General features: G+C 48.5%; 1 protein-coding gene across 3 annotated transcripts in view; it reads right to left on the bottom strand.

The window, feature by feature from the left end:
• SPNS3 (SPNS lysolipid transporter 3, sphingosine-1-phosphate (putative)) overlaps positions 1-22,577 on the bottom strand; it is a 51,659-nt gene extending 29,082 nt beyond the window's left edge. Inside the window, exons 1-8 of one of the 3 annotated variants that reach the window (XM_084761470.1) lie at positions 22,127-22,577; positions 19,407-19,472; positions 14,641-14,777; positions 13,086-13,237; positions 12,383-12,449; positions 11,232-11,380; positions 10,560-10,712; positions 3,266-3,455 (exon numbers count right to left, since the gene is read on the bottom strand). In XM_084761470.1, the coding sequence (XP_084617596.1) occupies positions 3,266-3,455; positions 10,560-10,712; positions 11,232-11,380; positions 12,383-12,449; positions 13,086-13,237; positions 14,641-14,777; positions 19,407-19,472; positions 22,127-22,343 (1,131 nt within the window). In that variant the 5' untranslated portion in view covers positions 22,344-22,577. Of the gene's footprint in view, positions 1-3,265; positions 3,456-10,559; positions 10,713-11,231; positions 11,381-12,382; positions 12,450-13,085; positions 13,238-14,640; positions 14,778-19,406; positions 19,473-19,714; positions 19,869-20,463; positions 20,610-22,126 lie in introns of those variants that run through there. The other 2 variants (XM_084761472.1, XM_084761471.1) reach the window with 2 other exon arrangements.
• Between the last annotated feature and the right edge of the window lie 3,988 nt (positions 22,578-26,565).

Raw genomic sequence — 26,565 nt, 5'->3', positions numbered from 1 at the left:
GAGAAGGAACCAGGTCTGGATCCTGCTAGAACTCACAAGCTGGGGATGTGAGAGATGTGTGGGGATGTCAGAATCAAACTGTGTGAAGTGGCACCAGCTTTTAATTCCAGCACTTGGGAGGCAGAAACACGCAGATCTCTGAGTTTAAGGTTAGCCTAGTCTACAAATGGAGATCCAAGACAGGCAATGCTACATAGAGAAACCCTGTCTCAAAAAGAGAGGCGGAGGGCAGACAGACAGAGACAGAGAGACAGAGACAGAGACAGAGAGTGAGTCAGAGAGCAGCAAGGCTGGGAGTAGAGGACCGGGGCACCAATAAAAGAAGGCTCTAAAAAAGGACAGTGCTAAACTAACTCTACCCTGGATGCCAAGAGTGATTTAGACATATGGACAAGGAGGGATGATAAATGGGCTAAAAGGGGACCAACCACTGGGCATGCTCTAGGAATCAGGAAGGGTAGAAGTGCAGAGGGGGCAGGGCCAGTGAGGCAGTTCATGTGGCACTTTAAATGCCAAGATTAATTAAGATTAAATGCTCTGAACTTCTTTCAGAGCACCAGGGAACTATGCAAGAGTTTCGAGCTGGCAAGGCTCATGGCATCCAGAAGCTTCCCTGACCATGGAGGATAAACAGATTACCTCAAGCAGGATGAAGAAGAGAGCAATAATTGGCTGTCATGGAGGACAGTCCTGGGGAAAGCTGGTGAGTCTGATATAGGGCAGGGTCGAAGGGTTGGACAGGAGAGGTGGGATGGGGTAGTAAGGGCTTCCTGAATGAGGGCTAGTAAGGGTAGAGCCCCAGGGCAGCAGCACAGACAGAGCTGTGGAGAGTAAGGGCTGACATCTGACCTTGGAGGCTTGGCCCACAGAGCATCCAGAAAGCCAAGCCACTTTCATCACTGGAAGACAGATGCCTCTTTGCTTTGAGCATCTTCCTGCCCCTCCACTCTCAACCAGAATAGACCTGGAGAAGAGTTAGAGTTCTCCCAGCTGGCTTGATCAGCTGAGACGCAGTATCACTTTTAAATGAGAAATGCAGCTCCAAAGTCTGCCAGACTGCAGGATAGGGAACAGCTGTGTCCCCAAAACATACCCAAGAAGCAGCATGCTGGAGCCAAAGAAGACACTAGCAGGAACAAAGCTGGCTGATGCAGGAGCATGACTCTGACAGGGCCCCCATCCCCCCATCCACCTAGGCCCCTGTCTCCCTGCAAGCTTAGTTCCTGCAAGTCCCACCAACTCTCACCAATAGAAGTGACAGTCACCACCCCACCCAGACAGTAAGCGTGAACACATCCATTGGTGGCTTGCTGCTTCTCTCTCACAGAACAGCAAGGACACAGATGTGACACATCCAGGCCTCAGGCAGCATTTGTCTCTTTCATTCTTTGTTGCTTTCTCTGGGCCTCAGTTTTCTGGTCTGTCGGGTGGTATGAGAAAAACCTTCCCACAGTAATGTCAAGAGGACTAATCAGTGTCAAGTTCACCTGTGAGAGGAATGGCAGGCCTCTTCCAGTCTCCAGGAAGTTCAGAGAAAATTCCCCTATGCTGGCTGGTTTTATGTCAACTTGACACAAGCTAGAGTCATCTGAGAGGAGGGAACATCAACTGAGAAAAATGCCTCCATAATATCTGGCTGTAGGTAATCCAGTAGGGTATTTTCTTAATTAGTGACTGATGAGAGAGGGCCCAGTCTATTGTGCGTGGGGACCTTGGCTGGTGGTCCTGGGTTCTATAAGAGCAGGCTGAACAAGCCATGTGGACAAGCCAGTGAGCAACACTCCTCCTTCACCTTTGCTTCAGCTCCTGCCTCCAGTTTCCTCTGTTTCAGCTCCTGGCCTGACTTCCTTCCATGATGAACTGTGATATGGAAGTATTAAATAAAATAAAGCTTCTCCTCCCCAAGGTGACAGGTGGAGATGTCATACAGACCTTTGCCCTCAGCACTCTGAAGGCAGAGACAGGTGCATCTCTATGAATCCCCTTGGAGAAGTCTTAGGATGGGAGTGTTAGAGGGAGCAGAGCGCACTAGGAAAAGGAGACCATGTGGGTTATCAGGACCGCATGCAGGGAAATCATGAAAGTGATGGGGGCACCCTAGCTCTGCCCATAGGCCAGGTGTGTCCTGCTAGAGAGGTCACACCTGCCTCAAGAATTAAACAAGGTCAGAGCCCACTCCAAAATCACGAAAGTATTCCCAACCCTAGCTCCTGTCACTCAGAAGGCAATGACAGAAAAAACTCATTCCCAGGTAACCCCTGCCCATTTTCTGCCATCGTTGACCTGCTCAGGCCTTCGGGAGTCAGAATTGTGGAGAGGAGTGCTGTCCACGGCAAAGGACATAAAATGTGACGAGGAGCTTGAGCAAGCCATGAGTCCCCTCTTACCAGGGCAGTTTTCTGGGCCCGGATAACAGCCTTACTCAGAGGGAGAGAGGAAGTGGAACCAGACTTTCTAAGTCCTCAAATGTGACTGGCCACAACAGGACGGTCACCAGGACTGGCTGGAAGACAGTAAAACCATCACCAATTTACTCTCTGAGTCCAGCCTGCTCAGTAGTCTAGATACCTGTGGACAAGGGTACTGTGTCCAGCACCCAGGGGCCTAGCTGGTATTATCTTCCCAGAAATAGCAAGCTCTTCCCTCTTGGCAGGGCAGGGATGGGGTAGGAGGGTGGGAACATTGAATTGTTACAGGATGCTTGATAGTCTGGGGACATCGGAGGAGGTGAGCTATGACTGCAGGAGGAGGCTCTCAGACACACTGAAGAGGAACAGGGTCCTTAGTGAATAGACACAGACTAAGGCTGGGAGCTGTAGCACTCCTGGACCAGGCAGAATGTGAGACACAGGAGGGACTAAAATGGAACCAGGATCTAGAAAGCTTATGTTGGCCATAATTGTCTTACAAGCAAAGTCTGCACCAGCCATGGCCAACCTTTCTCGTCTGGAACTTGGGGAGCATTCCCTCTGCCTCCCCAGGTTTACAACACACTCTAGGACAGATAAATACCCCTATCTCCACCCAGGCTACCAGTCAGTAGTCTAGGGGGACTCACTCCAGAGCCAGAAAGGGTCTTGGGATCAAATCTAGTCCTACTTCCTTGCCAGGCAGCCCTCTGTGAGCCCCTGTGTACTCACTAGAAAATGAGGCTAGAGATATCAATCTAGAAGTGGTCATCAGGGCAATAAACACAGACATTACTTAGGGCGGACCTGGTGTCCTCAGGGGTTTCCCACCCACTCCCAGAGGGGACCTCACTTACATAGGAAGCCAGGAGGGTCCTTGATGCCAAGATGAGAGCCAGGTAGAGGCAGGGAGCTGTGGCAAACAGACTAGCAGCACAGATGAGGGGCTCAGCCCTGGGGTTCACCTTCTTGTACCTTCTTGAGGCCTCTGCCCCCAGGATGACACCAATAATGCCAGTTGCGATGGTCAGTGCCCCAAAAATCAGGCTGATAGAAAAGAGCAGAGAGGACCAGGTCAGACCTGCATCCCATCCCCACCTCCAGGACCAGGCTACCTGACCCACGTACATGATCTGGTACCATGCAGCAGGGAGACAAGCCCAGAACTGTCTGGGCATTGCACACATTCACCGCTTTTGTTGTTCATTTTAGGGTGTTTTTGTTTGCTTGTTTCTTGTTTGTTCGTTTTTTTTAAGATAGGCTTTTTCTATGCCTTGGCTGGCCTGGAACTCACTTTATAGACACTTTATAGGCCTCTAACTCACAGAGATTCACCTGCCTCTGCCTCCTGAATACTGGGATCAAAGGTCTACACTGCCATGCCTGCACTTTCACTTCTTGGATCCCATCCATTGGCACCACATAACTTCCAAGCAGCCGCCAATAGTATCACCTTTCTAACTGCTTCCATGCCTGCTTCAGCCCCACCTGGCTCTGATGGAGACCATCCCTCTGCACAGGCCCTCACAAAGTGCTTCTTACAGCATGATTGAGTTCCTAACTGCACTCTGCCCAAATCCTTCAGTTCTCAGCCACTTGGATACTTGGTCCCTGCTCCCAGGTCCTTAAACGCAAGATCTACCCTTCCTGTCCTCCTCTCCTACACCTCTATGTACTTTCATTTCTTCATCTGGAACACTCTGCTGTAGCATTCTTGTTTTCTTGCTTGTTTTATCCTAAACTTTCCAAACCCCTACTCAGTCCACGTGACTCACAAATACTCCCTCACTGGGGAAGCATCCCCTGTTCCCATGCATATTGCTTGATTTCCTTCGGTCCCTGTAGCACTATCTCCCATTCATACCCTGCAGACTCCTGAAAAGCAATGACCAGATCTGGTTTCCTTCCTGCTTTCTGTGCTGGGAGCACAGAGCCTAGAACACAAGGGATACATGTTAAGCAAACAAACTCTTAGACATTTCCCCAGAATTCCCAGGTGGACGCATGCAAAGCTAAGAAAGATGAGGGCCAATATCAAAGGGCCGCTAGATACAAAGCCAGGGTCTTCACAGACACCATCATCCTCCTGCTCCATTCAAGCACCTTTTAAAGGAGTTTCAAGACCTCACTAAGACAGTGATGGCGTAGACTGACAGCCAAGTCAAACTCGGCTCTTCCAGACCCTTGGTGGCTCTCTGGTGTCCTCTCTGCAGCACGATGGCCCTCTGGGACTGGCCTTGCTGATCCTCTCTCAGTACAGCCTCTTCTCTCAGTCCCTCATTTCCTTTGCACACGTGACAGAATTCTCTGACCCATCTTGTGATTTTTGGCCAGTCTCTTAGCCTTGTCCTGCACTGTTCTCTGGAGCTCTGACTGCAACACACACCTGTCTCCCTCAGTCATGTCCCTTCTCAGACACAAAAATTACAGTTATGTGAGATGGCCAGGGCCCAAATATGAAACCCCCTGGGCACCAAGGAGGATGGCTCAGTCAATTAAGTTCTTTGCCACTCGAGTACAAAGACTCAAGTACAAAGACTTTGATCCCCAGCATCAGCATAAGTGTCAGACATGATGTCACACTTTTATAATGCCAGCACTAGGACGGCAGCGATGGGCAGATCAGTGAGGCTCTCAGGCCAGTCAGCCCAGCCTAAAAATCAAGGTGGACAGCTCCTGAGCTATGACACTGAGGCTAACAATTGTCCTCCATATACACACATAGACCCACACACACATAAAAAATGTGACATGTGGGCTGCCAAGATGGCCCAGCAGGTAAAGGCACTTGCTGTCAAGACAAATAATCTCTTTGATCCCCATGACTCACACAGTGGAAGAAGAGAAATGACTGTAGCAAGTTGTTTTCTAGCCTCCGCACACATGAAAGAAAACACATACATGCACACACACATACACAGTAACAGGGTTTTTTTTTTTATGTGTATAGGTGTTTTGCCTGCATATATGTCTGTGCACCATGTGCATTCCTGGTGACAGTGGAGGCCAGAAGGGACACCAGTGCCTTTGGTACTAGAGTTTACAGGCAACTGTGAGCCATGTGGGTTACCAGGAATCAAAGTTAGGTCCTCTGGAAAAGCATCCAGTGCTTGCAACCATTGAACCATCTCTCCGCCCCTTGTAACAATATTTAAAATAAATACATTTTGAAAAGAATGTAGCCACTCAAGACTGGACATCAGCAGACTGAGGGCATTGAAGCCCCGCCAATCGGCCTCTGCGAGCCATCTATCCCACAAGCTGAGAACTGGTGAGCCTGCCCTCGCTATGCAGCAGAGGATGAGGAAGAAGTCAGGAACTTGCCTGAAATTGCCTGACACAGCCTTTCGAGGCCAGGACCAGAGCCTGCCAGCCCTCTTCCATCAAGCAGAAGCCTACAGTCCTCCACCCCACCCACCCCACGCCCACCCCACGTACCCTGCTGCTGCCATCAGCAGTATAATGGTTCTCACAAACCTCCCCAGCCAGGCTCTGGCCCCAAGAAGTTGTGGTGCCCATCTCTGAGTCTCACTCTGAGCCAGTGGTGGTGGGTTCTGAAGATTTTTGAGAGATGGGTTAGTTAATCAAATAGGCCCCAGAGCCGGTTCCCCAATTGACTCTGATGCAGAAAGTAGGCCTCAGCCCCTAAGATCTTTGAGCCCTCTGCCTCACAACACAGAATCCCAAGAGGGTCCTAGAACTCCACTTGCACACTCCCAGATATGAGACTCTCACTATCTGTCAGGCAGCTCCTTCCTCTGGGCCACTTCAGCTCCAGGGTTGGAAGTTCTCCTGTGGATGCACAAGAAGCTTCCTGCCTGGGTTGGTTAGTTTTTTGGTCAACTTGACACAAACTAGATAGAGTCCTATGTGCAAGTGGAGGCCAGAGGACAACATTTGGCAACTGAGAGAATGACGCAATCACGTTGGCCTGTAGGCAAGTCTGTGGGACATTTTCTTTCTTTTTTCCAAGACAGGGTCTCACTCTGTAGACCAGGCTGGCCTCAAACTCTGAGATCCACCTGCCTCCTAAGTAGCCACTCAAGACAGACTGGATTAAAGATGTGAACCATTATACCAGGACCTTTTTTTAAAAATATTTGTTTGTTTGTTGTTTTATAGTGTTTTGAGGGGGGTTGGGGGTTTTTGTTTGTTTTATTTTTATTTTTTGAGACAAGGTCTCACTATGTACCTCTGGCTGTCCTAGAACTCATTATGTAGACCAGCATGACCTCAAACTCACACAGATCTACCTCTAGAATGCTGAGATTAAAGGCATGTACCACCACTCATGGATTATTTCTTTATTTGTGTGTGTGTGTGTGTGTGTGTGTGTGTGTGTGTGTGTGTGCAGGCACACCTGGGTATGTGTATGTGCACTGGTAACCATGAAGACCAGAAGAGGGCACTGGATGTGAGCTGACATGTAGGTGTTAGGAACTAAACCCAGATTCTCTGCAAGACCATCCACCAAGCGTTCTTAAACTCTGAGCTGTCTCTCTAGCCTCTGGCATTTTCTTGATTAAGGTTTGCTGTGCGGTGGTGGCCCATGTCTGTAATCCCAGCACTCAGAGAAGGGGAGGCAGACAGCTCTCTGTGAGTTTGAAGTCATGCTGGTCTACAAATCGAGTCCAGGATAGCCAAGGCTACACAGAGAAGCCCTGTCTCAAAAGAAAAACAAACAAACAAACACACAAACAAACAGTGCTGTGGGAAGGAACTGGACCAGCCCAAGTAGGTGATCCTATGTTGTATAAGAAAGCAAGCTGAGTGAGTCATGGAGAGCCAGCCAGTAAACAACGTTCCTCCATGGATCTGCTTTACTTAGTTCCTGCTTGCACTCCTGTCATGACTTCCCTCAATGATAGACTGTAACATGAAAGTGGCCAATGAAATAAACATTTTCTTTCCCCAAGTTGCTTTTGGTCATGTTGTTTATCACACCAATAGAAAGCAAGCTCCGGCACCACCCCTTCCTCATCCTCACAAGCATGTGGGGCTGATCCCAATCAAGGGGGTTGTAGTAACCCCACACAAGGACTTCCTACCACTCTTCCATGGACTAAAAGTGTAGCCTCATAAGATATTTCAATCTCTGGAGCCTCACAGGAAAAAACACACTTTGCAGATATTATGGACTTTGCCTGGGATGACCACTCATCTTAGTCAGGTAGGCCCTGAAAGTACTCACTCCTTTGCTCACTGGGAGACCTCCAGCCCAGAAAGAAGAGCAAAGATCGTGTGACCTTGAAAGCAGAGGTTAGAGAGATGTGGCCAAGAAATGCTACCAACTACAAGGACCTAGGAAAGGCAAAGGCTCCAGAGAACTCCAAGGGAACAGGACCCCAAAGATACCCTGATTTGGGCCCACTAAGAATTCCACCTCTGAAATCATGACAAAATTAATTTCTTGGCTTTTTGTTTTGTTCTTGTTTTTTGGGTTTTGGTTTGTTTGTTTGTTTGTTTGTTGGAACAGGGCTTCTCTGTTCTGAATGTTCTGGAAATCACTCTGTAGACAAGGTTGGCCTCAAACTCAGAGACCTGACTGCCTCTGCCTCCCAAGTGCTAGGATTAAAGGTGCACACTACCACTGTCCAGCAATTTCTGAATTGGACTAGTTTGTTTGTTTGTTTGTTTGTTTGTTTTTAAGCATTTGGGCCTGGAACCTAGGGCATGTGCTTTGCCAGCTCAAATGTCCTTTTCTTTTTTCTTTCTTCTTTGGTAGAGTCTTGTCTGGCTCAGGCTACCAGGCTAGCCTCATATTCCCTGTGTAGTTTTATACATATATCATGAGCACGCATGTAGTCATGTTGTGTACAAGTGAAAGTCAGGGGGAAACTTGTAGGAGTCTGTGTTTTCCTTCCACTATGTAGGTTTCCAGGGATTAAAATGCAGGCCATCCACCATAATGGCACATGACTCTACCCACAGAGCCGTCTTGCATGCTCCGCCCTTGAACTTCTGGATCCTCTTGCTTCTCCTCCCAAGTGCTGGGATTAAAGGTGTGAGCCACTGTGTCTGGCTGGTGCACTCTAGGAAAGCACTCCACTGCCCGAGTCACATCCCCAGCCCAGGCCCACATTTCCATAGATGTAGGCCGTTAATTGTGTGCCTACTTACTGTATCAAGCACAAGAAACAAACATGCCCACCACTTCTCACACGGATGATGTGAAAGAGCATCAGTCTGAGAGTGGAAGCTCAGCAGAGACAATGGGTTCTGTAAGTATCAATACCTGAAGTGGACTGGGGCCTCTTTGGGGCTGTTTAAGATCTGTCTTTGCCTCCAGAGAGGACAGTTGCACAGGGGAGTAAAGGCAAACCTCACATCTCTATTGTTTGTTCACAAGACTTCTCTGAGCATTTCCTATATGCCAGAAAGCCCTGCCAGCTGGTGGGACCATGTGCAATGACAGCACCAGGCAGTCTTCACAGCAACAGGACATGGGGCTGTAGAGCAACAGCTACATAGTTAGGCTTGAATCCTGGCAATTGCTTGTTAGCTGGGTGACCTTGGACAAGTCACTTAACCTGTGTGATCTTCCACCTCATTTGTAGTTCTGGGACAGTATGGACACTTTCCTCTGCAGGCTCTTTATACAAAACGCTTGGCACAAGGCCGGAAGCAAACATTTAGTGCTGAGGTGTGGCTCAGGAACCAAGCCCTTAACTAAAGTCTGCCAGCAAGAAGCTAGGAATGTGGTTTATCCGTAGAGCATGTGCCTAGAATTCTCTCTCTCTCTCTTTTTTTTTTTTTTTTTTTTTTTTTTTTTTTTTTTTGGTTTTCAAGACAGGGTTTCTTTATGTAGCCTTGGCTGTCCTGGACTCACTTTATAGACCAGGCTGGCCTTGAGCTCACAGCGATCCACCTGCCTCTGCCTCCCAAGTGCTGGGATTAAAGGTGTGTGCCACCATGCCTGACTTATGTGCCTAGAATTCAATACTAGCCTAGAGTGTGCATGGTTTTGGGTTCAATCCTCAGGATGGCAAAATAAGTTTAATAAATAATGATGAGAGAAGGGAAGAAAAGTATGGGCAGAAGTCGCACTGGGGCAGAAGAGCAGACGTTCTGGAAACCATACAAGCTCCCTCTGGGCATTAGGGAGTAAAACGGAGGCAAAGAAAGAAGGTTGGAGAAGAGGTAGCAGATGCTGGTGTGACCAGCAGAGAACACGGTGGAGGGGAGGGCTTTAGAACCCCAAGGAGGACCTGGAGAGGTGCTCAATGGTTAAGAGCACTGGCTGCAGGAGACCAGATTTGATACTTAGCACCCACATGGCCAATCACAACCGTCTGTAACTCCAGTTCTGAGGACCTGATGCTCTCTTCTGGCCTCTTCAGTCACCATATGCATGTGGTGCACAGATATTCATGCTGGCAAAATACTCATAGACATAAATTTTAACTTAATTTAAAAGTCCAAGAAACCAACAGGGCAAGATTGAAGACACGGAAAGAATATAGAAGAGGAAGCATGCCACCAGAGGTGGGGACCAGGAATTAGGGGCATCAAGGAGCAGTGGAGGCCAGGCCTAGGGGATGTTCTTGGCTCCCATCAGGAGGTCACTGGAGTCCTTGGAGAACCTGACAAGAGGTCATAGGGACAGCAGAGGAGCCCAGCAGAGCCAGAGGACTGGCCAGGCAGGAAGTAGAGTGGCACTTCTAAGAGAGAGTGAGACCCCTCCCATCTACCAGCAAGTCTCCTGGGTGTCTAGATGGAGCAGAGAGGAAATGAACACATCCCAACATCCCTAAGCCAGACACATGAAGGCTCTTCTCAGTGCCTCAGTTTGCAATCTGTAAAATGGGGTAACCTCACAGAAGACACTTGGGGCCCCTTTGCAGGACAAAGGGTAATCACCTAAGATTCTTATCACCCCCGAAGCCTCCCATCCTTCCCCCTCTGGTGCCTCCTGAACCCCACAGTAGATGTAAGAATATGAAGACTAGGATTCCACCACCCAGAAAAGCCAAGGGAGATGTCTGTGGCCACATACAACATCAGGCTCAGTCAGAGCTGGAACCTTGGCCTGTCCCCAGGTCCAAAGCTCAGGCCTCTTCACAGATTGCCTAGAAAGACTGAGCCTGGGCTCACAGCCTCTGAAGAACTGACCCCCATGAGCCAGGCCAGTGTCCCCTAGCCCATCCTTACCTGTCCTGGCTGCCACATTGCTCCTGGAAGCAGGGAAGCTGCAGGCCGTGAACCACACGAGCTTCAAACAGAAACTTGGGTGCCCAGAAGCCCAGAGCTCCAGTCACAAAAGCTATAGCTGTCACTCCGAGGGTTGAAAACACAAAACTCCAGCTGCAAGAGAAAATGTCCTTGCTGAAGCCAAGGTAAGGCCGGAACTCTAAGGGCCTGACCACTGCCCCGGGCATGCAGGATCCAGTTTCCCTAATGTTCTGCCCTGCCCTGGTGCTCCACACTGCAGTGATTTGTGACACCTGAGACTACAGTGAGGAAAGCCTATGATATGATATGCATCCATATCCCTTTGAGACCTGAGACAGGGGCCAATGTTGCTCCCGTGTAGCTTGAAGAGGCGGACAACAAACTCCCAGCAGCCTGGGGAAGCAGGAGGGGCTGGAAAACCATGTCCATTGGACAAACGAACACAGTGCAAGGCTCACACAGCCTGCCCCACTCTCAGCCACATGCAGAGGGGACCAAGTAACGGAGGGGGCATCTCAGTAAGAGGGGGGCTCAGAGAAGGAAGAGGCCCATAAAGACTGAGGCAAGCCTAGAGTCAGAGAGATGGAGGTTGGAGTTGTTGGGCCAGACAGAGGTTTCCTGGGACTTGCAACAGAGAGCAGAGACACTTACTTTCTCCCCAAGTATCTGACATCCTCACACCAGCTGCTCTTCGGAGCCCCCACAGCCACTTCTCCCTGTCTCTCAGCTGCTCCTCGGGGTAGGTCTGGAACCAGCAAGATGAGCAGAACCAAGGCCACACCATCCAAGCAGGGCATGATCTAGGGAAGGAGGGCCAGGGAGCTCAGTGCCAAATGCTACCACAGGCTAGGGGACAGGAGATGACTGGCCACAGGGTCTGAACTTCAGTTTAGCCTTGGGTCCCAGATGCTGGCTCTATGTGGAGCTGGCCATAACTCTTACCTCACCCTTATAGAAATAGTACAGCCTCTTTAACCAAGTATCTAATGGTTTCCTTGGTATCTAATTAATGCTCTTCTGCCCGGTACAAACTCTCATCTCCTGGGACCAGGGAGCCCAAGATGGTTGGAAATGGGTGCTCAGACCACTGAGTACTTGCAGCCCTTTCCTTGGCTCATGCTTCCATCTGCCATGCCCTCCCCATCCTGCCACTTTTTCTCCTGTCCATAGGACACAGATCTTGCTATCTACCCTTGGGCAGCTTCAAACAGCTTGGACCACGAGAAGGCTCCTGTCCAAGGCAAATCAGGCCAGATTCTTTGAAGCCCTTTGCTGGCCTGCCCCAGGCTTCTAGCTCTGCCTCCACAACAGTTTAGCAGAGATCTGTGTGCAGGACCAAGCCTCAGCCTCCTCAGCCACCCAGTCGCTTCCTCTCCAGAATCCAGGGCCTCCCAGGTGTGTTCCTGACTCCACTTCCAAGTTACCCCAGATGGCAGTCCTTAGGGCTGCTCTGTGCCTGGCTTGGCCTGGCTTGGAACTTTCTAGACTTTGTCCAAATAATTCTTAAGAGTCTATAGGCAGCTTTAACTTTTACAGCAAAGGAAGCTGAAACCTGAAACAGGGAGGTAACTTGCTTGAGGCCACACACTCAACAAGCTGAGCAGCTGGGATTTGACCCCAAGATCACAATTTCCATAGCCCATATTTCCCAAGAGGCCCCAATCTGCCAGCATCCAACACCCCCTATGGCGCCAGGTACTATGCCAAATGGCTAAGGCCACGGGAGACTGGAAAGTCCCAGCCGGCCCAGGGGGTAAAGCAGGGGGTAGGGAGTGGAGGGACAAAAAGGAAGTGAAACTCACACGGAGGGCCTGACGCCAGTCCCCTGTCAGCTCTGCCACAGCCGATCCCAGCACATAGCCCAGACCACTGCAACAGCGGGGCAAGAGAGATGGCCGTGAGGGATGGAAGGCAGGGCCCAAGGCCAGCCCAACTGCAGAGAACTGGCTTCCCTGCCCAGGAAGACAGTTCTTTGCAGCTTCAGAGTCCGTTCCCTGAGAAAGGCCCCTGGTCTGACCCCTAGTGACCTCTGGCTCCTAGCCCAGGCCCTGTGCCATTCCCTCCGTATAAGGATCTGCATACCCCCCACCAACCCCTAGCATCCAAAGCCCAGCCTGGAGTCAGGCAGGTTCAGGAAATGAAGGTCAGAGCTCAGGGGCCTCTCTGTCGGGCTGCGAAGCACACTTCCCCACTGGTCTCCCAGAGCTGCCCTACTTACTGGTCCACACTGCCTCTTTTCACCGCTTCTGGGAGTGTACCGACCTTCAGGAGCATAGTTATCATCTCTAACCTCCCCTAGCCCATTGAGTGGCAGCATTGTCCCCATTTATATGGCACAGAAACAGGCTCAGAGAGAGACGCAGTGATGGGGAAGGAAGGAGCATTGGTGAGATGCAGACCCCAGCCCTCCTGGTTTGATCTCTCCTATGCCCAGCACAGCCACTGTTCTGATTCCTTTCCCCTCAGTTTACCTCTTGGGGAAATGGGTCCAGGAGTGATACCAACCTTCCAACAGGGATGAAGATGTAAAAGACAGCCAGTACACAAGTCCGCTGGTCCTTCACGAAGAGGTCGCCCAGGATAGTGGGTGCAATGGTGGAGTAGCTTGCTGCACCGATGCCCACGACACCCCGGGACAGGAAGAAAAGCCAGGAGTACTGGATAAACCAGCACAAGACCATGGTGAGGTCCAAAAGTTTCCCATGGGACAAGAGGCTAGAGGATGTGTTGGAAGGCCGTAGGGGCCTCATGACAAAGGCTATAGGGAAGGAGGTAGAAACCAGGACTGCAAGTATACTTCCACCCCAACTCCAGCTTCCCAGAATTCCATGGGTGACCCTACTGGTGCTCATAGCCACTTCCTGCACAGAACATAGGGAAACCCTTCCTCTGGTTCTCTTTGCCAGTCAGGGCAGTTTCCCAAGATAGCACCTTCCCCTACCTCCACAGAGCTCACCAAAGTGGGGAATGAAATGGAGGGCCCAGAAGCCTCTTGTTAAGAAAGTCTAACTGGATCTTGGTAGACGGCTCAGCAGTTAGGAGCACTGGCTACTCTTCCAGAGGACCTGAGTTCAATTCCCAGCACCCACATAGCAGCTCACAACTGTCTGTAAGTCCAGTTCCAGGGGATCCAACACTCTCACATAGACATACATACAGTTAAAACACCAATGCACACAAAATAAATAAATGAATAAATTAAAAAAGAAAAGAAAAAAAAGATAGTCTAACAGAGCCAGGCCATGGGAGCACACACCTTTAATCCCAGCACTCGGGAAGCAGAGGCAGGCAGATCTCTGAGTTCCGGAACAGCCTAGTCTATAAAGCAAGTTCCAGGACAGCCAGGGCTACACAGAGAAACCCTGTCTCAAAAAATAAAAAATAAAATAAAATAAAAAAATTTTAAAAACAGCAAAAGAAGGAGGAGGAAGAGGAAGAAGAAGAGGAGGAAAGAAAGTCTAGCAGGCCAAGTGGACATGGTGATACACACCCTTGATTTCAGCACTTGGGAGGCAGAGACAGGCAGATTCCTGTGAGTTCTTCTACATAACGAGCCCACCCAGCCAGAGCTACACACCATCTCAGAGCAGCCCATGCGTTTAATTCTAGCACTCGAAGGCAGACGAAGGCAGATCTCTGTAAGTTCCAGCCTGGTCTGTTCTACATAGTGTGTTCCAGGGACAGCCAACTCTACATAGTGAGACTCACTTCAAAAAGTAAAGCCAGGCATGGTGACACACGCCTTTAATCCCAGCACTCGGGAGGCAGAGGCAGGTGGATTGCTGTGAGTTTGAGGCTGTCCTGATTGACAAAACTAGTCCAGGACAGACAAGGCTAATACAGAGAGACCCTGTCTTGGAAAAAAAAATTAAAACAAAAACACCAAAACACGTCTAACAGCCTGGCTACTCAGGCTTAGAGGCTGTACCGCAGCTCTCCTCCCGGCCCTGGTGGTATAGTTCCTGAGCTGGTTTGTGCCAGAAGGAAACTCTGAGGCAGCTGGATCAGGGAGGAAGCAGATGGGGAAGGTCCCAGGGACTGGGCAGGGATGTGGCCCTACCTGGTAGGAGATGAAGGAGCTGGAGAGGCCAGCCCCTGACCACAGCAGGATCCCGAAGCTCAGTGTGGCCTTGCGGCTGTGGCGGTCACCCAGATAGCCAAAGACAGGCGCAGACACCAGCAGGCAGCCGATGAAGACTGGAGGAGACACACAAGGGGCAGCCTGGATCCTCCAAGAGGGTGGCTGGGCAGACAGCCCTGCTGGCCCAAGGAAGAGGCCTGGCACAGATGCCACAAGCTGGCACCTTGGCAGTGGGCCCAGGCAAAAAGAAGAGATAAAAAGTTGAGTCTTATATTCCTGGTCCATTGTACAACCCACGGGCCAGAGTGTATGGCACTGGGCATGGACCAGATCTCAGCTCTGCCTCATGCTGTTTTGTGGCCTCTGAACATCATTCCAGTCTTGGGAAGCTGACACTCTCCTTCAGGCGGCATAAAAGGAATGTAGAAGCCACTAGAATAGAGTGGATGCTAACCTTCTGGATTTGCAGGAATGCATGACTTCTGTGAGCTTGGGTACAGGAACTGATCTGATCTGTCACTCACACACCTGCTGCTGGCAAGGGATGTCTGCCCAGCCCTTTAGACCAGTGCAGGAGGAACCCGAAACAATCACTTGAACTACAAACCAGTGATGATGCAGGAGGCTGAGGCCAGAGCTGGTCCACCTCAGTGCATGCACTAGACACCTGTGTCTAAACCAAGATCTCATGCATCTCAGGCTGGCCTTGAACTTGCTATGTAGCAAGGATAACCTTGAGCTTCTCATACTCCTGTCTCTACCTCTGACTGTAGGTAGGTGTGTGTCACTACATCTTGATTTTAGGCAGTGCTGAGGACAGAATCCAGGTTTTTGTGTATCCGATGCAAGCACCCTATCAAGTGAATTGCATCTCCAGCCTAATTCCAGGACTCAGGAGACTGAGACAAAAGGACCAGTAGTTCAAGGGTGACCTGGGTTAGATAGCAAGGCCTTGTCTTAAAAACACAAAACCAAGGGGCCAGCTGAGATGTCTTAGTGAGTAAAGGTGCTTGCCAGCAAATCTGATGACCCAGGGTCAAGCTCCAGGACCTACATGGTGAAAGGACAAAATCAATGGTAAATTGTGCTCTGACTCCACAATCACGCTGTGTCTCATGTGTGTGTGCGTGTACACACTCACACATACACACACACACACACACACATACACACACACACACACACACACACACGTGCGCGCAAGCACTACAATCAAAATGTTTCTTAAGCCTGGTGCGGTGGCCCACGCCTGTAATCCCAGCACTCTGGGAGGCAGAGGCAAGTGGATCTCTGTGAGTTTGAGGCCAGCTTGGTCTACAGAGCAAGTTCAGGACAGCCAGGGCTACACAGAGAAACCTTGTCTTGGGGGAGAAAAATTGTTTTTTTTTTTAACTTTTATTTTTTGTCTGTATGGGTGTTTTGCCTGTGTGTATGTTTGTGTGCCTCATGTATGCAGTGCCCCTGGCGGCCAGAAGAGGGTGTGGGATCTCCTCAAACTGAAGTTACAGGTGGCTGTGAACTACCATATAGGTGCTGGAAGGGCAGCCAGTGTTCTCTCTTAACTGATGAGTCATTGTTCCAGCTTATAACAATATTTTTAAAAGCTAAAACTAAACAAAGCATTTATTATGCTGTGCTTGCTCTTCTATGAGAACAAAAGCCTGGCTATGGGTTTGCCCAGCTGTGTGGCACTTGGATAAACTCAAGCATGACTCCTTCCCTTGGAGGATGGTAAGTCTTGGCCTCCAGTTTGAGAGAGCTAGCAGGTAGACAAATGGAGGCCCGGAACACCACAGTCTCCTTCACCGTACCCACCATCAAAGAGCCAAGACTTTGGAGGACTCCAACACCTAGGACTCCATTCACTAATCATAGTTGATTGACATTTCCTGAGCCCAGTGAATGCCCAGCTCAGGTCCCAGTCCCTCCCACTCTCTCACGACCTGCTGTAGTAGTAGGTTAAGCACTATGCAATTGTGGAAATTAGGCCACTTTTGACCTACAAAACCAGCAATTTAATATGGTTCAACCTAATACTCCTCAGAGAGTGATCTCCAATGTCAATGACGTATAAAATTTTAATAGCTACTTCCAAAATAGAGCTTTGAAAAGGCAGTATCAATTTACACTTGTATAGAAGTGCATGTTAGAATTCTTGTCACCACTTGATATGAACTAGGATTTCATTTTTGTCTGTCTAATAAAAACAAATGGTATCTCACTGCTTTTTTTTTTTTTTGACAGGGTCTGAGGCTAGGTAGCTTCTTTCTATGTAGCTGACAATGATCTTGATTATTCCTTCTGCCTCCACTGATTGGAGTACACACCACCTCCAATGCTCTCGATGAAATCTGTTAGGGACAGGGTCTCCTTCTGCAACCTTTTTGGGCTTGGAGCCAGACTAGGCTGGCTTCAAACTCAGAAATCCACCTGCCTTTGCCTCCCAAAGTGTGTGCCACCAGTCCTAATTCACTGACGTTATAATAGATCTGTGTTGATTTAATTCCCTCTAGAACTACTTATTTCTTCATATGCTTCCAGTTGACATTTTAAACACTTTTATTAGCCAGGCATGATGGCTACATCTGTAGTCTCAGCTCCGGGGAACTAGAAACACAAGGGTCAAGAGTTCAAGATCAGTCTTGGCTACACAGTGAGTTCAGGGTGAGTTCCTAGTGAGTTACAGAGACCTTATCTCAAAATAAATTAATTAATAAAAAATTTGAGAAATGGATCAAAATTAAGAGCACTTGTCCTTGCAGAGGACCCGAGGTCGGCTCCCAGCGCCCACATGAGGCCGCTCACAAGTCTGCAACTCCAGTTCCACGGGATCCAGTGCCTTCTGCTGACCCCCAAAGACACCAAGCACACACATATACACACATGCCAACAGAACAGTCATACACATAAAATAATAACAAATCTTTACAAATAAATGAAGCTGGGCATGGTGCACACACTGCAAACCCCAGCACTCTGGAGGCAGAGGCAGAAGGACCTCTGTGAGTTTGAGGCCAGCCTGCTCTACATAGAGAGTTCCAAGCCAGCCAATGCTACATAATGAAATTTTGTCTCAAAAAGCAAAAATAAAATAAATTTAAATACATTTTTAATAAAAAATAAATAAAATATTTTATCTGAAGTTATAGTAGTTCAAAAAGCAACTACTTCCATGTTAACCATGCACAGATGATTCTCCTTTTTCTTAGCCTCTGAATGAAACGCTGTGACAATGGTTTACCTAGATTTTTTATAGGTACCCTGAGTCATCTGGAGATGACCTGAATTGAGGGGAAGATGTACTAGGGTGTCTGCAAATACTACACTTTTTTTTTTTAAAGACAAGGTCTCTGTATATAGTCCTGGCTATCCCAAAACATAATCTGTAGACCAAGCTGGCCTCAAACTCACAGAGATCTACTGCCTCCTGAGTGCTTGGATTAAAGGCCTGTGCCACGCACTGAGACACTTATGCCTTTTTAGAAGGATCTGTCTTACTGTGCAATAAATACTGGCTGGCCTAGAACTCACTAAGTAGGCCAGACTGGCCTGGGACGCTTGAGCCTTTTCAGACTGAGCAGCTACAGGGATCCTGGAACTGGCCCCCAGAAGATACTGAGGGCTGACTTTATTTTTGTAAACAGTGTTCCCATCAAACACTCTAGGGGGCAGATGGAGTTGAGTTTATGGGGAAAGTGTGCTGTGAAACCCAAGTGGGAAAGTCAGGCCTGCTTTGCCAAACAAATCCGTCAAATCAGACTGGGTGGCTTGTCTTTAAAATCAAAAGCAGGGTGTTAACACCTGTCTCAGAGACCAGGTACTCATTTCTGAAGTTGAATTCATAGATAAGTAGCAGACGGTCATGAACAGAGCTGGCTAGATGAGGCTTGGCTCCTTGACAGGGTGAGGGGCACTGTGAGAAGGTTGTGGAAACATTTCTGTAAGTGAGCTCTCTATGCCCCAGGCCTCCCTGCAGAAGCCCCTCTGCTCAGCAGCCCCAAGTTTTGCAGAGCACATGGATGTGGTGCCTCTTTCCACTTCAGACAATGGACACCTGGCAGGAGGGGGCAGAGGGTGGGCAGCAATGGCAAAGGGGACCCATCCTCCAGCCACAGGTTTGTTCCAGATTGATCATGTCAGGACAATGACAGGCAGACTGAAGTAGGTCTCTTGGGAGTGTTGACACAGTGTTCCTAGGGTGTCCCTGTACCTAGTTTGAGAAACTGCAGCAAAACAGTGTGACAATGGGTAGTTGTTGGGGGACGGGTTACAAAGAGCCAATGTGTGCATGCGGTGGCATGTGCTAGGACCAGGTGTGTCCGTGTGTGCGCACACATAGGTTTGCACTTGCATGGAAAGTTAGCCTCTGTTTAATGGTCCCATAAGCCACCCCCCTTGGAATGGCGTGTGGCTGCTTCCTGATGCTAGATTAGTAGGTTCTCTGTGGTCCTTCTGAGACCACCTGAGAATGAAAGTCTGACTATCTCTCAGTGTCCTCAGCTTTGTCAGAGAAAAGCACGCCCTGAGATTTCTTGCTTCTCTGAGGAATGCTCAGCTGAGCTACAAACAGGACGGGAACCAGGAGCACTCAGGGGCCTTCCCCAGCTTGTCTACCTCGGTGCATCCTGCAGCTGACTCCAATCTCAGCTCCCTCCTGCAGAAGACTAGGGAGCTGGAACAGACCACAGAACCCACCAGACTATGACCAAAAGCCCTCACTCCAGGGTCCAGAACTGGTTCCTTACCCGTCTGCAGCAAACCAGCATGGCTGTCACTGATGTGAAAATCCTTCTGGACATCCAGTAACACTCCTGGGGACAGATGGATATCGTTAAGGAAATGGCCCACCCAAGCTGGCCTCCAAGGCTGCTGCTTCTGAGATTGGGACAGGCCCAGATGAGCAGCACGACACAGGGCATGGCAGCTGGGTGCACTGTCCTCATCTCCACCTGCCTGTACATTTGTACAACCACAGCAATACCAGCAAACAAACAAAAACCTAAAAACATGCCCATATCAAATGTACACCAAAGCCAGGCATGGTGGCACATACCTGTGATCTCAGCAATCAGGAGCTGGAGACTGGAGGACCAGGAGTTTGAGGCCAGCATAGACGTGAAAGCCAGCCTGAGCTACATGAAGCCCTGTCTCAAAAGGGGCACGAGGTAGGAAGAGACCATCACTTCCCTGACACACAGACACCAGCTGCCCAAGATTGTCCAGCTGGAATGGGAGGAGCAGGGACTGCTACTCTGACAGAGGCAGCTTCTCCATTCAGCATCACAGAAGGAGAACAAAAAACCCCAGGGGGCCCTTCAGGCTGCTCCTCCCACAAGAAACCCTGTGTCCACCCCTCTGATATCTAGCAGCCAATGAATGAAGGTCAAAGAATGAAAAGCATCAAGTAGGAGAGTTTGTTTATTCATCTAGTTTGAGCCCGATCACCATAGCATCTTAACATACATATCTGTACATCTTTTATACCTTAAAATTATTATTATTATTTTGAAAAAAGTCCTCACATATCCCAAGCTGGCCTTAAACTCTGTATATAGCCAAGCATGACCTTGAACGTCTGACCCTCCTGACTCTATCCCAAGTACTAGGATTATAGATGTGTGTCACCACACTGATTTTATGTGGTGCTGGGGAATGGTACCCAGGGCTCCATCCATGCCTAACAAGCACTCTACCACCTGAGTTCTATCCTCTGCCCTTTTTCATCTTTCAATGATACCAGATGGCATAGCCACTGGAGAGAAAGAAAATAATGCAACATAAGTTAGAGTGAAAAGCAGCTACCTAAAAGTCCTCTGAGAGCATTCATTTTCCATTTTTAGGAGAGAGTCCCTTTGACCTGTCTCCTGTGACCTTCTCAGCATTTAGGTAGCACAAGGCCAAGGCCAGCCTCTTGTCACCGGTCTCTACTACCCTGGTCTTCGCAAGTGCTGTTCCCACAGGAGAGTTGATGCTGTGCTACTGCCTCGGCCCGACAGTCACCAAGAGCCCTCCTCCTCCCACCCCCAGCAGTTTCACTTCTCCAAGTCTTCATTCTCCACGTGACCATAGCCAACAGAAGTCCCAAGGAGGAAGTGACCTGGCAGAGACAAGTCTTGGGGTTTGACAACTCTACTGGGGGCCCTCATGGCAAAGGTGGGGGCACTACAGGCCAAGAGAAGGTACGGGCTAAGGCTTAGAAGGCTGCCTAGTGACACTTCCTAGCAGCCCTGTGCCTTTCTTCCCTCTCATTCCTCCAAGCCCCCCAGCCTATACTAAGGTTCTGCCCTCCTCACCTTCTGTCTGTCTGTTTTTGGTCTTTTGAGACAGGGTTTCTCTGTGTAGCCAAGTTTGTCCTAGACTCACTTTGTAGACTGGGATGTCCTCGAACTCATGGGAGATCCACCTGCCTCTGCCTTCCCAAGTTTTGGGATTACAGGCATGCGCCTCTGCACAAGGTTCTCACCTTCTGTCTGATCCCCTTTGGTAGCCTCCGAACTGACCTCCTAGCTATTATTGCATCTTTTAAGGACCAAAATCCTCCAAAAGGCCTGTGATCTTACACCAAACACTCTCTGGGGATTATTTCCTGCTTTCTCTCCCTCTTGCCATTTTTGATCAATATGCTCACCTGTCTTGGTTCACATCTCTCTGATCCCTGCCCCTCCAGCTCAATCCCTGGAGCTCAAGCAAAGGTGACGGTGAGAATGAACTCCACAGAGCCGTCCTTGACCTCCACACAAGCACCTATGAGCATGCACCATAAATACATGTGCACATGCACTTATACACGTTCATACCTGCACACTTGTGTACACACATATGCACACAAACACATACACACTCACACACATATGTAAGCACTCACACACACATGCACACACATACTCACACAGAGATATATACACACATGCTCACACATGCACACATGCATGTGCACATGGACACACACACATTACAATATTTTTAAAGAATGGGTAGCTGAGTATGAATTGATAAATGAATAAGTAAATGACTAGATGAGAAAAGCAAGTTAAGCCCAGTCACAAAGGAATGCATGAGTGAAAAACAGAGAAGCAGGTTGTGCCCTGTTTTCTACAAGAAGGAAGTCCAACTGTGCAAGGTAGGCCAGCTGCCGACTGCTCCAGAAACAATCCAGGAAGAGCCGTTCTCACTTGGGAGCTGGGCCAAGCTGCCCTGCCAGCCATAACCTTGCCTGCAGCTCCATCCTCAACCCAAGGCCTTTGCTGCAGAGCACAGTCCCATCTGTCTATACCCTAACTTTCCTGCTCCCACACACAGTGTGCCCCATTCTGGTTTGAGACCCTGGAGAGGCTGGGTGAAATCACCAGAAGTGTGCTTCAGGAGAAGAAAGGGTGCTGGGAGGGAAGCCGCCGTGGGTACAGCCATAATCTTGAAGAGTGAGGATACCTGAGACACTGCCCCAAGCTGCCCCTCCCCTCCTCACCTGGGATGATGAACCAATTCATGTAGTTCAGAAGGTTGGCATAACAGAGAACAGCAGCAGCCAAGTATGCTCTCCAGCGGGGCAGGCTCCAGGAGGCAGATACTGAGTGAGGCAGACACCTACCAGAAGCCAAGGCCCCATACTGCCCACCTGGACTCAGGCTCTGGCTCTGTGGCCCTCCTGTCAGAGGATCGATGCACTCTGTGGGCATCCCCATGGGTGCTAGCAAGATGCAGCTTCTCAGGACGGGTGCTGAACAAAGCTACCTCAGCTCGGCACCAAGTTACTTCCTGTGGGCTCCCAGTTTCCCAACCTCTAAGGGCTTCCCTTGAATGGCTAGACATCTTATCACAGGTTCCTGCTGAGCACACTGCAGTGAAATTTCTTCACTCTCAGCCTCCTAGCCCTGCTGGTGAAAGAGGGTCTTACATTGGTGTTTGGACAACTCGGCGGTCCCTTCATCTAGCCTATGGCTGCAGCAGCTGCAGTGAGGAAAGGAAGCTCCCGGGACGGGAAATGAAAGCAGTGCCCCCAAGCCCTACTCACTGCAAACTGGCCTGCCTATGCAAGCAGGAGCTGGGCTGTGAGCAGAGCTATGAACCAGGTCAGATACAGGAGCTGAAAACACTGAGGCAAGTTATGTAAAACTAACCCATGGGGGCTGGCAAGATGGCTCAGCCTGTGAAAGCACCTGCCACCAAGCCTGCTGACTTATGTTTGCTCCCCAGAGCCCATATGGTGAAAGAAGAAACTCCACAAAGTTGTCTTCTGACCTCCAAACATAACAAGCACCAAGACACACAAGTTCAAGGGCATGTGTAGGTGTAAGAGTGTTGTCTGCCTGTCTGTCTGTCTGTCTGTCTGTCTGTCTCTCTCTCTCTCTCTCTCTCTCTCTCTCTCTCTCTCTCTCTCTCTCTCACACACACATACATGTACTTTCATACACACTTTCACTTACACACACATACACACACAAAATAAATGTAATAAATACTTTTTCATCAACAGGGAATAACATCTGGGTAGATGCTTCAAGGGAGCAGGGTAACAGTAATCCTAAAGTGTGTCTTTACAACTTGATCACTGGTAGCAAGGATGAAAAAAGTAACAAGACCAAATACATATATGCCCATGCTTATAATCCCAGCACTTGGGAGGTAGAGGCAAGACTATCAGGAGTTCAAAGCCATCTCCAGATACATGGTGAGTTTAAGGCCAGCCTGGGCTATGTGAGACCCTGTCTCAAAACAAAAGACTTTAACTAAAAAGTAACAATACGGGTCCAATGAGATGGCTCACCAAGTAAAGGCACTTGCTGTGTAAGCCTGACAACCTGAGTTCAATCTCAAACCCATGTAAAGAGAGAGCTAACTCCATAAAGTTGTCCTCTGATCTCCACACATGTGCCATAGTATATGTGTCTCCACACACATCATGTGCACACAAAATATTTTCTAAGTATACAACAGCCAGGCATAATAGGCCATGCATTTAATTCTAGCACTCAGAAACAGAGGCATGCAAAACTCTGTGTATTTGAGGCCAGCTTGATCTATATACATGGAGAGCTCCAAGTCAGTTAAGTCTGCATAGTGGGACTCTTCTCAAAAAAAAAAAAAGTATACAATAAAGGGATCAGACATCTTGATTCAAGTATTGATAGTCACTATGAACAGATGACATTGGGTGTCTCCAGGTGAGAAGCCCAGCACAGGTCACAGTGCAGGGTTCTGGCTAGATATACATAACAGAGATCTGTCTGCCTTTGCCTCTCTCAAATACTGGAATTAAAGGCATATGCCACAATCCCCAGTTTAAAAAGTGTGGGGGTGTGCCAGGCGTGGTGGCGCACGCCTTTAATCCCAGCACTCAGGAGGCAGATGCAGGCAGGTCACTGGGAGCTCGAGGGCAGCCTGGTCTACAAAGTGAGTCCAGGACAGCCAAGGCTATACAGAGAAACCCTGTCTCAAAAAACCAAACCAATAAATAAATAGATAGATAGATAGATAGATAGATAGATAGATAGATAGATAAATAAAAGTGTGGGGGCAGGGGCTGGAGAGTTGGCTCAAAGGTTAAGAACACCAGTTGTTCATCCAGAAAACCCGAGTTCAATTCCCAGCATCCACGTGGCAGCTCAAAACTGTCTGTAACTCCAGTTGCATAAGATTCAATCTTTCACAAATGCAGGCAAAATACCAGTGTACATAAAAGAATAATAAATAAACAAATTGCAAAAAAAATTATTTATAAAAAAAACAAAAAGTGTGTGTGTGTGTGTGTGTGTGTGTGTGTGTGTGTGTGCAGGGTAAGGAGGGAGGCTTGTAAACGCTACTACACATGTGGAGCACACGGTGGAGGTTAAAGGACAACTTGCAGGAGGTGATGTTTTCCCACCTTGGGATCCAGGGATCAAACTCAGGTTGTCACGCTTCTGCTGCAAGCACTTTGACCTGCTAAGCTGTCTCACCAGCCTGCATAACCTGAACTTAGTAAGAAGAAAACATTAGACAAACTCAAGCCAAACACACACGCACACACGCACACACTCTGGCTGCAATGTCTAAGACTTACTCTTACATGTGGTGCTGAAAAACACTAATAGATCCTAGAGCAAGTAAACAAATGGGGCTCAGCAGTTAAGGGCGATTGCCCCCAAGGCTGACTGCCTGAGTTCGGTTCCTGGGAACAAGAAGATGGAAGCCTCGCAAAAGTTGTCCTCTGACCTCCATATGCATGCACAAAAAACAATAAAAAATAAAATACAAACATGAAAAATGTAAATGAAGTGAATGAGGCAAAATGCTAGTAATAAATAAACCTAAGGCAAAAGTTATATGGGCTTCCCTTTATCATACTATAATTTTTATGTATGTTAGAAATGATGCCTAAGTAAAAGCTAAGTAAAAAAAATGACAACCGTGCTTAAAAAGTTGACAAAGCAGATGGCTTCTCTAAAGATACACAAATGACCAACAAGCTTATGAAAGGATGTTCAAGACCATCTAGGGAAATGCAAGGCTCTTAACCGCTCGGAGATACCACTTCACACCCACTGAGCCACTGCAATAAAGAGAGAGGAAATGACAAGGTTGGGACAGGCTGCTGAAAAACTGGCAACCTCAGTGATGCAGCCACAGTTAAAAGACTTTAGTGGTCTGCAGAAGATTGGGCCTAGAATTGCCATGGGATCCAGCAGTGGCCCTTCTGAGAACATACGCCCAAAGAAGTAAAAGCAAGAATTCAAAGAGATTTCATACACTCAGGTTCACAGCAGCATGCATATGCATATGCATACAAATAAATGTCAAAATATAAAGTAAAAATAGAGCTAAGGATGCAGCTAGGAGTGGAGTAATAGTGTAGTATGTGCACAGCCCTGAATTCAATGCCCAATATGAAGAGAAGAGAAGGAAGGGAGGGAGGGAAGATGGGGCAGAGAAAGAAAAGAGGGCTAATGCTATATCCCAGAGGTAGAGTGCTTGCCTAGCATGCAAGAGGCCATAGGTCCTAGGTTCAATCCCCAACACTGCAATAGTACCACTAAAATAATGGGTGGAAACAATATAAATGCTAAACCTCTGAGGAACAGGCAAGCTGTAGTATGCTCAAACAGTGAGATATCCAGCCACAAACAGGAACGAAACTCATCACAGATGATCCTCAAGAACAGCGCTGGGAAGCTAATCACAAAAGGCCACAGCATGACTCCTTTCCTAGTTAACACCTTAAACAGGCAAGTCCATAGAGAGAGAAAATTAATGGTTGCCAGGAGGGGAGGAGGAGAGAATGCTTAAAATGCTTAGTGAACGCAAAGTCCCCCCCTCTCTCTTTCTCATTTGTTTTTCAAGAGACAGGGTCTCTCTTGGCTATCCTAGTCTCACTTTGTAGACCAGGTTGGCCCTGAACTCACAGAGATCTGGCTGCTGTGGTTACAGGCATGCAGCACTGCGCTTGGCTGCAAAGTTTCTTTTGAGGATGATGAAAATGTTTTGGAGCTAGCTATAAGTGAGTAATAAGGGCCACTGAATTACACAATATTTGCAGGGACCTGGACCTCAGTGGTTAAGTCCTGAGTTCAATTCCCAGCAACCACATGGTGGGTCAACCATCTATAGTGTGATCTGATGCCCTCTTCTGGCATGCACATGTTCATGCAGGCAGAGCACGGTATACTAAATAAATAAATAAATAAATCTTTTTTTAAAAATTGCAATATTTTTCTGGCTCTGGGAATAGAATCTGTAGGCATATTTTTTAAACTTATTTTTACTTTGGGTTCCTTAAATCTCTTTCTCCCTACTCCTTTCCAGTTCGTTCCAACACCCCAACACCAGGTAGAGGAGTAAGGTTAGTGAGGAAAAGGGACACAGTTTTCCTTAGCTACTTCCTGCTGTTCAGGGTCTTCAGGTTCCTTGTTGCAAGTCCAATCCTCATTT

The sequence above is a fragment of the Acomys minous genome (genome assembly GCF_964271855.1).
Source record: "Acomys minous genome assembly, chromosome: 16".
Classification (NCBI taxonomy): Eukaryota; Metazoa; Chordata; class Mammalia; order Rodentia; family Muridae; genus Acomys; species Acomys minous.
This window is presented reverse-complemented; position numbering and strand designations above follow the sequence as displayed.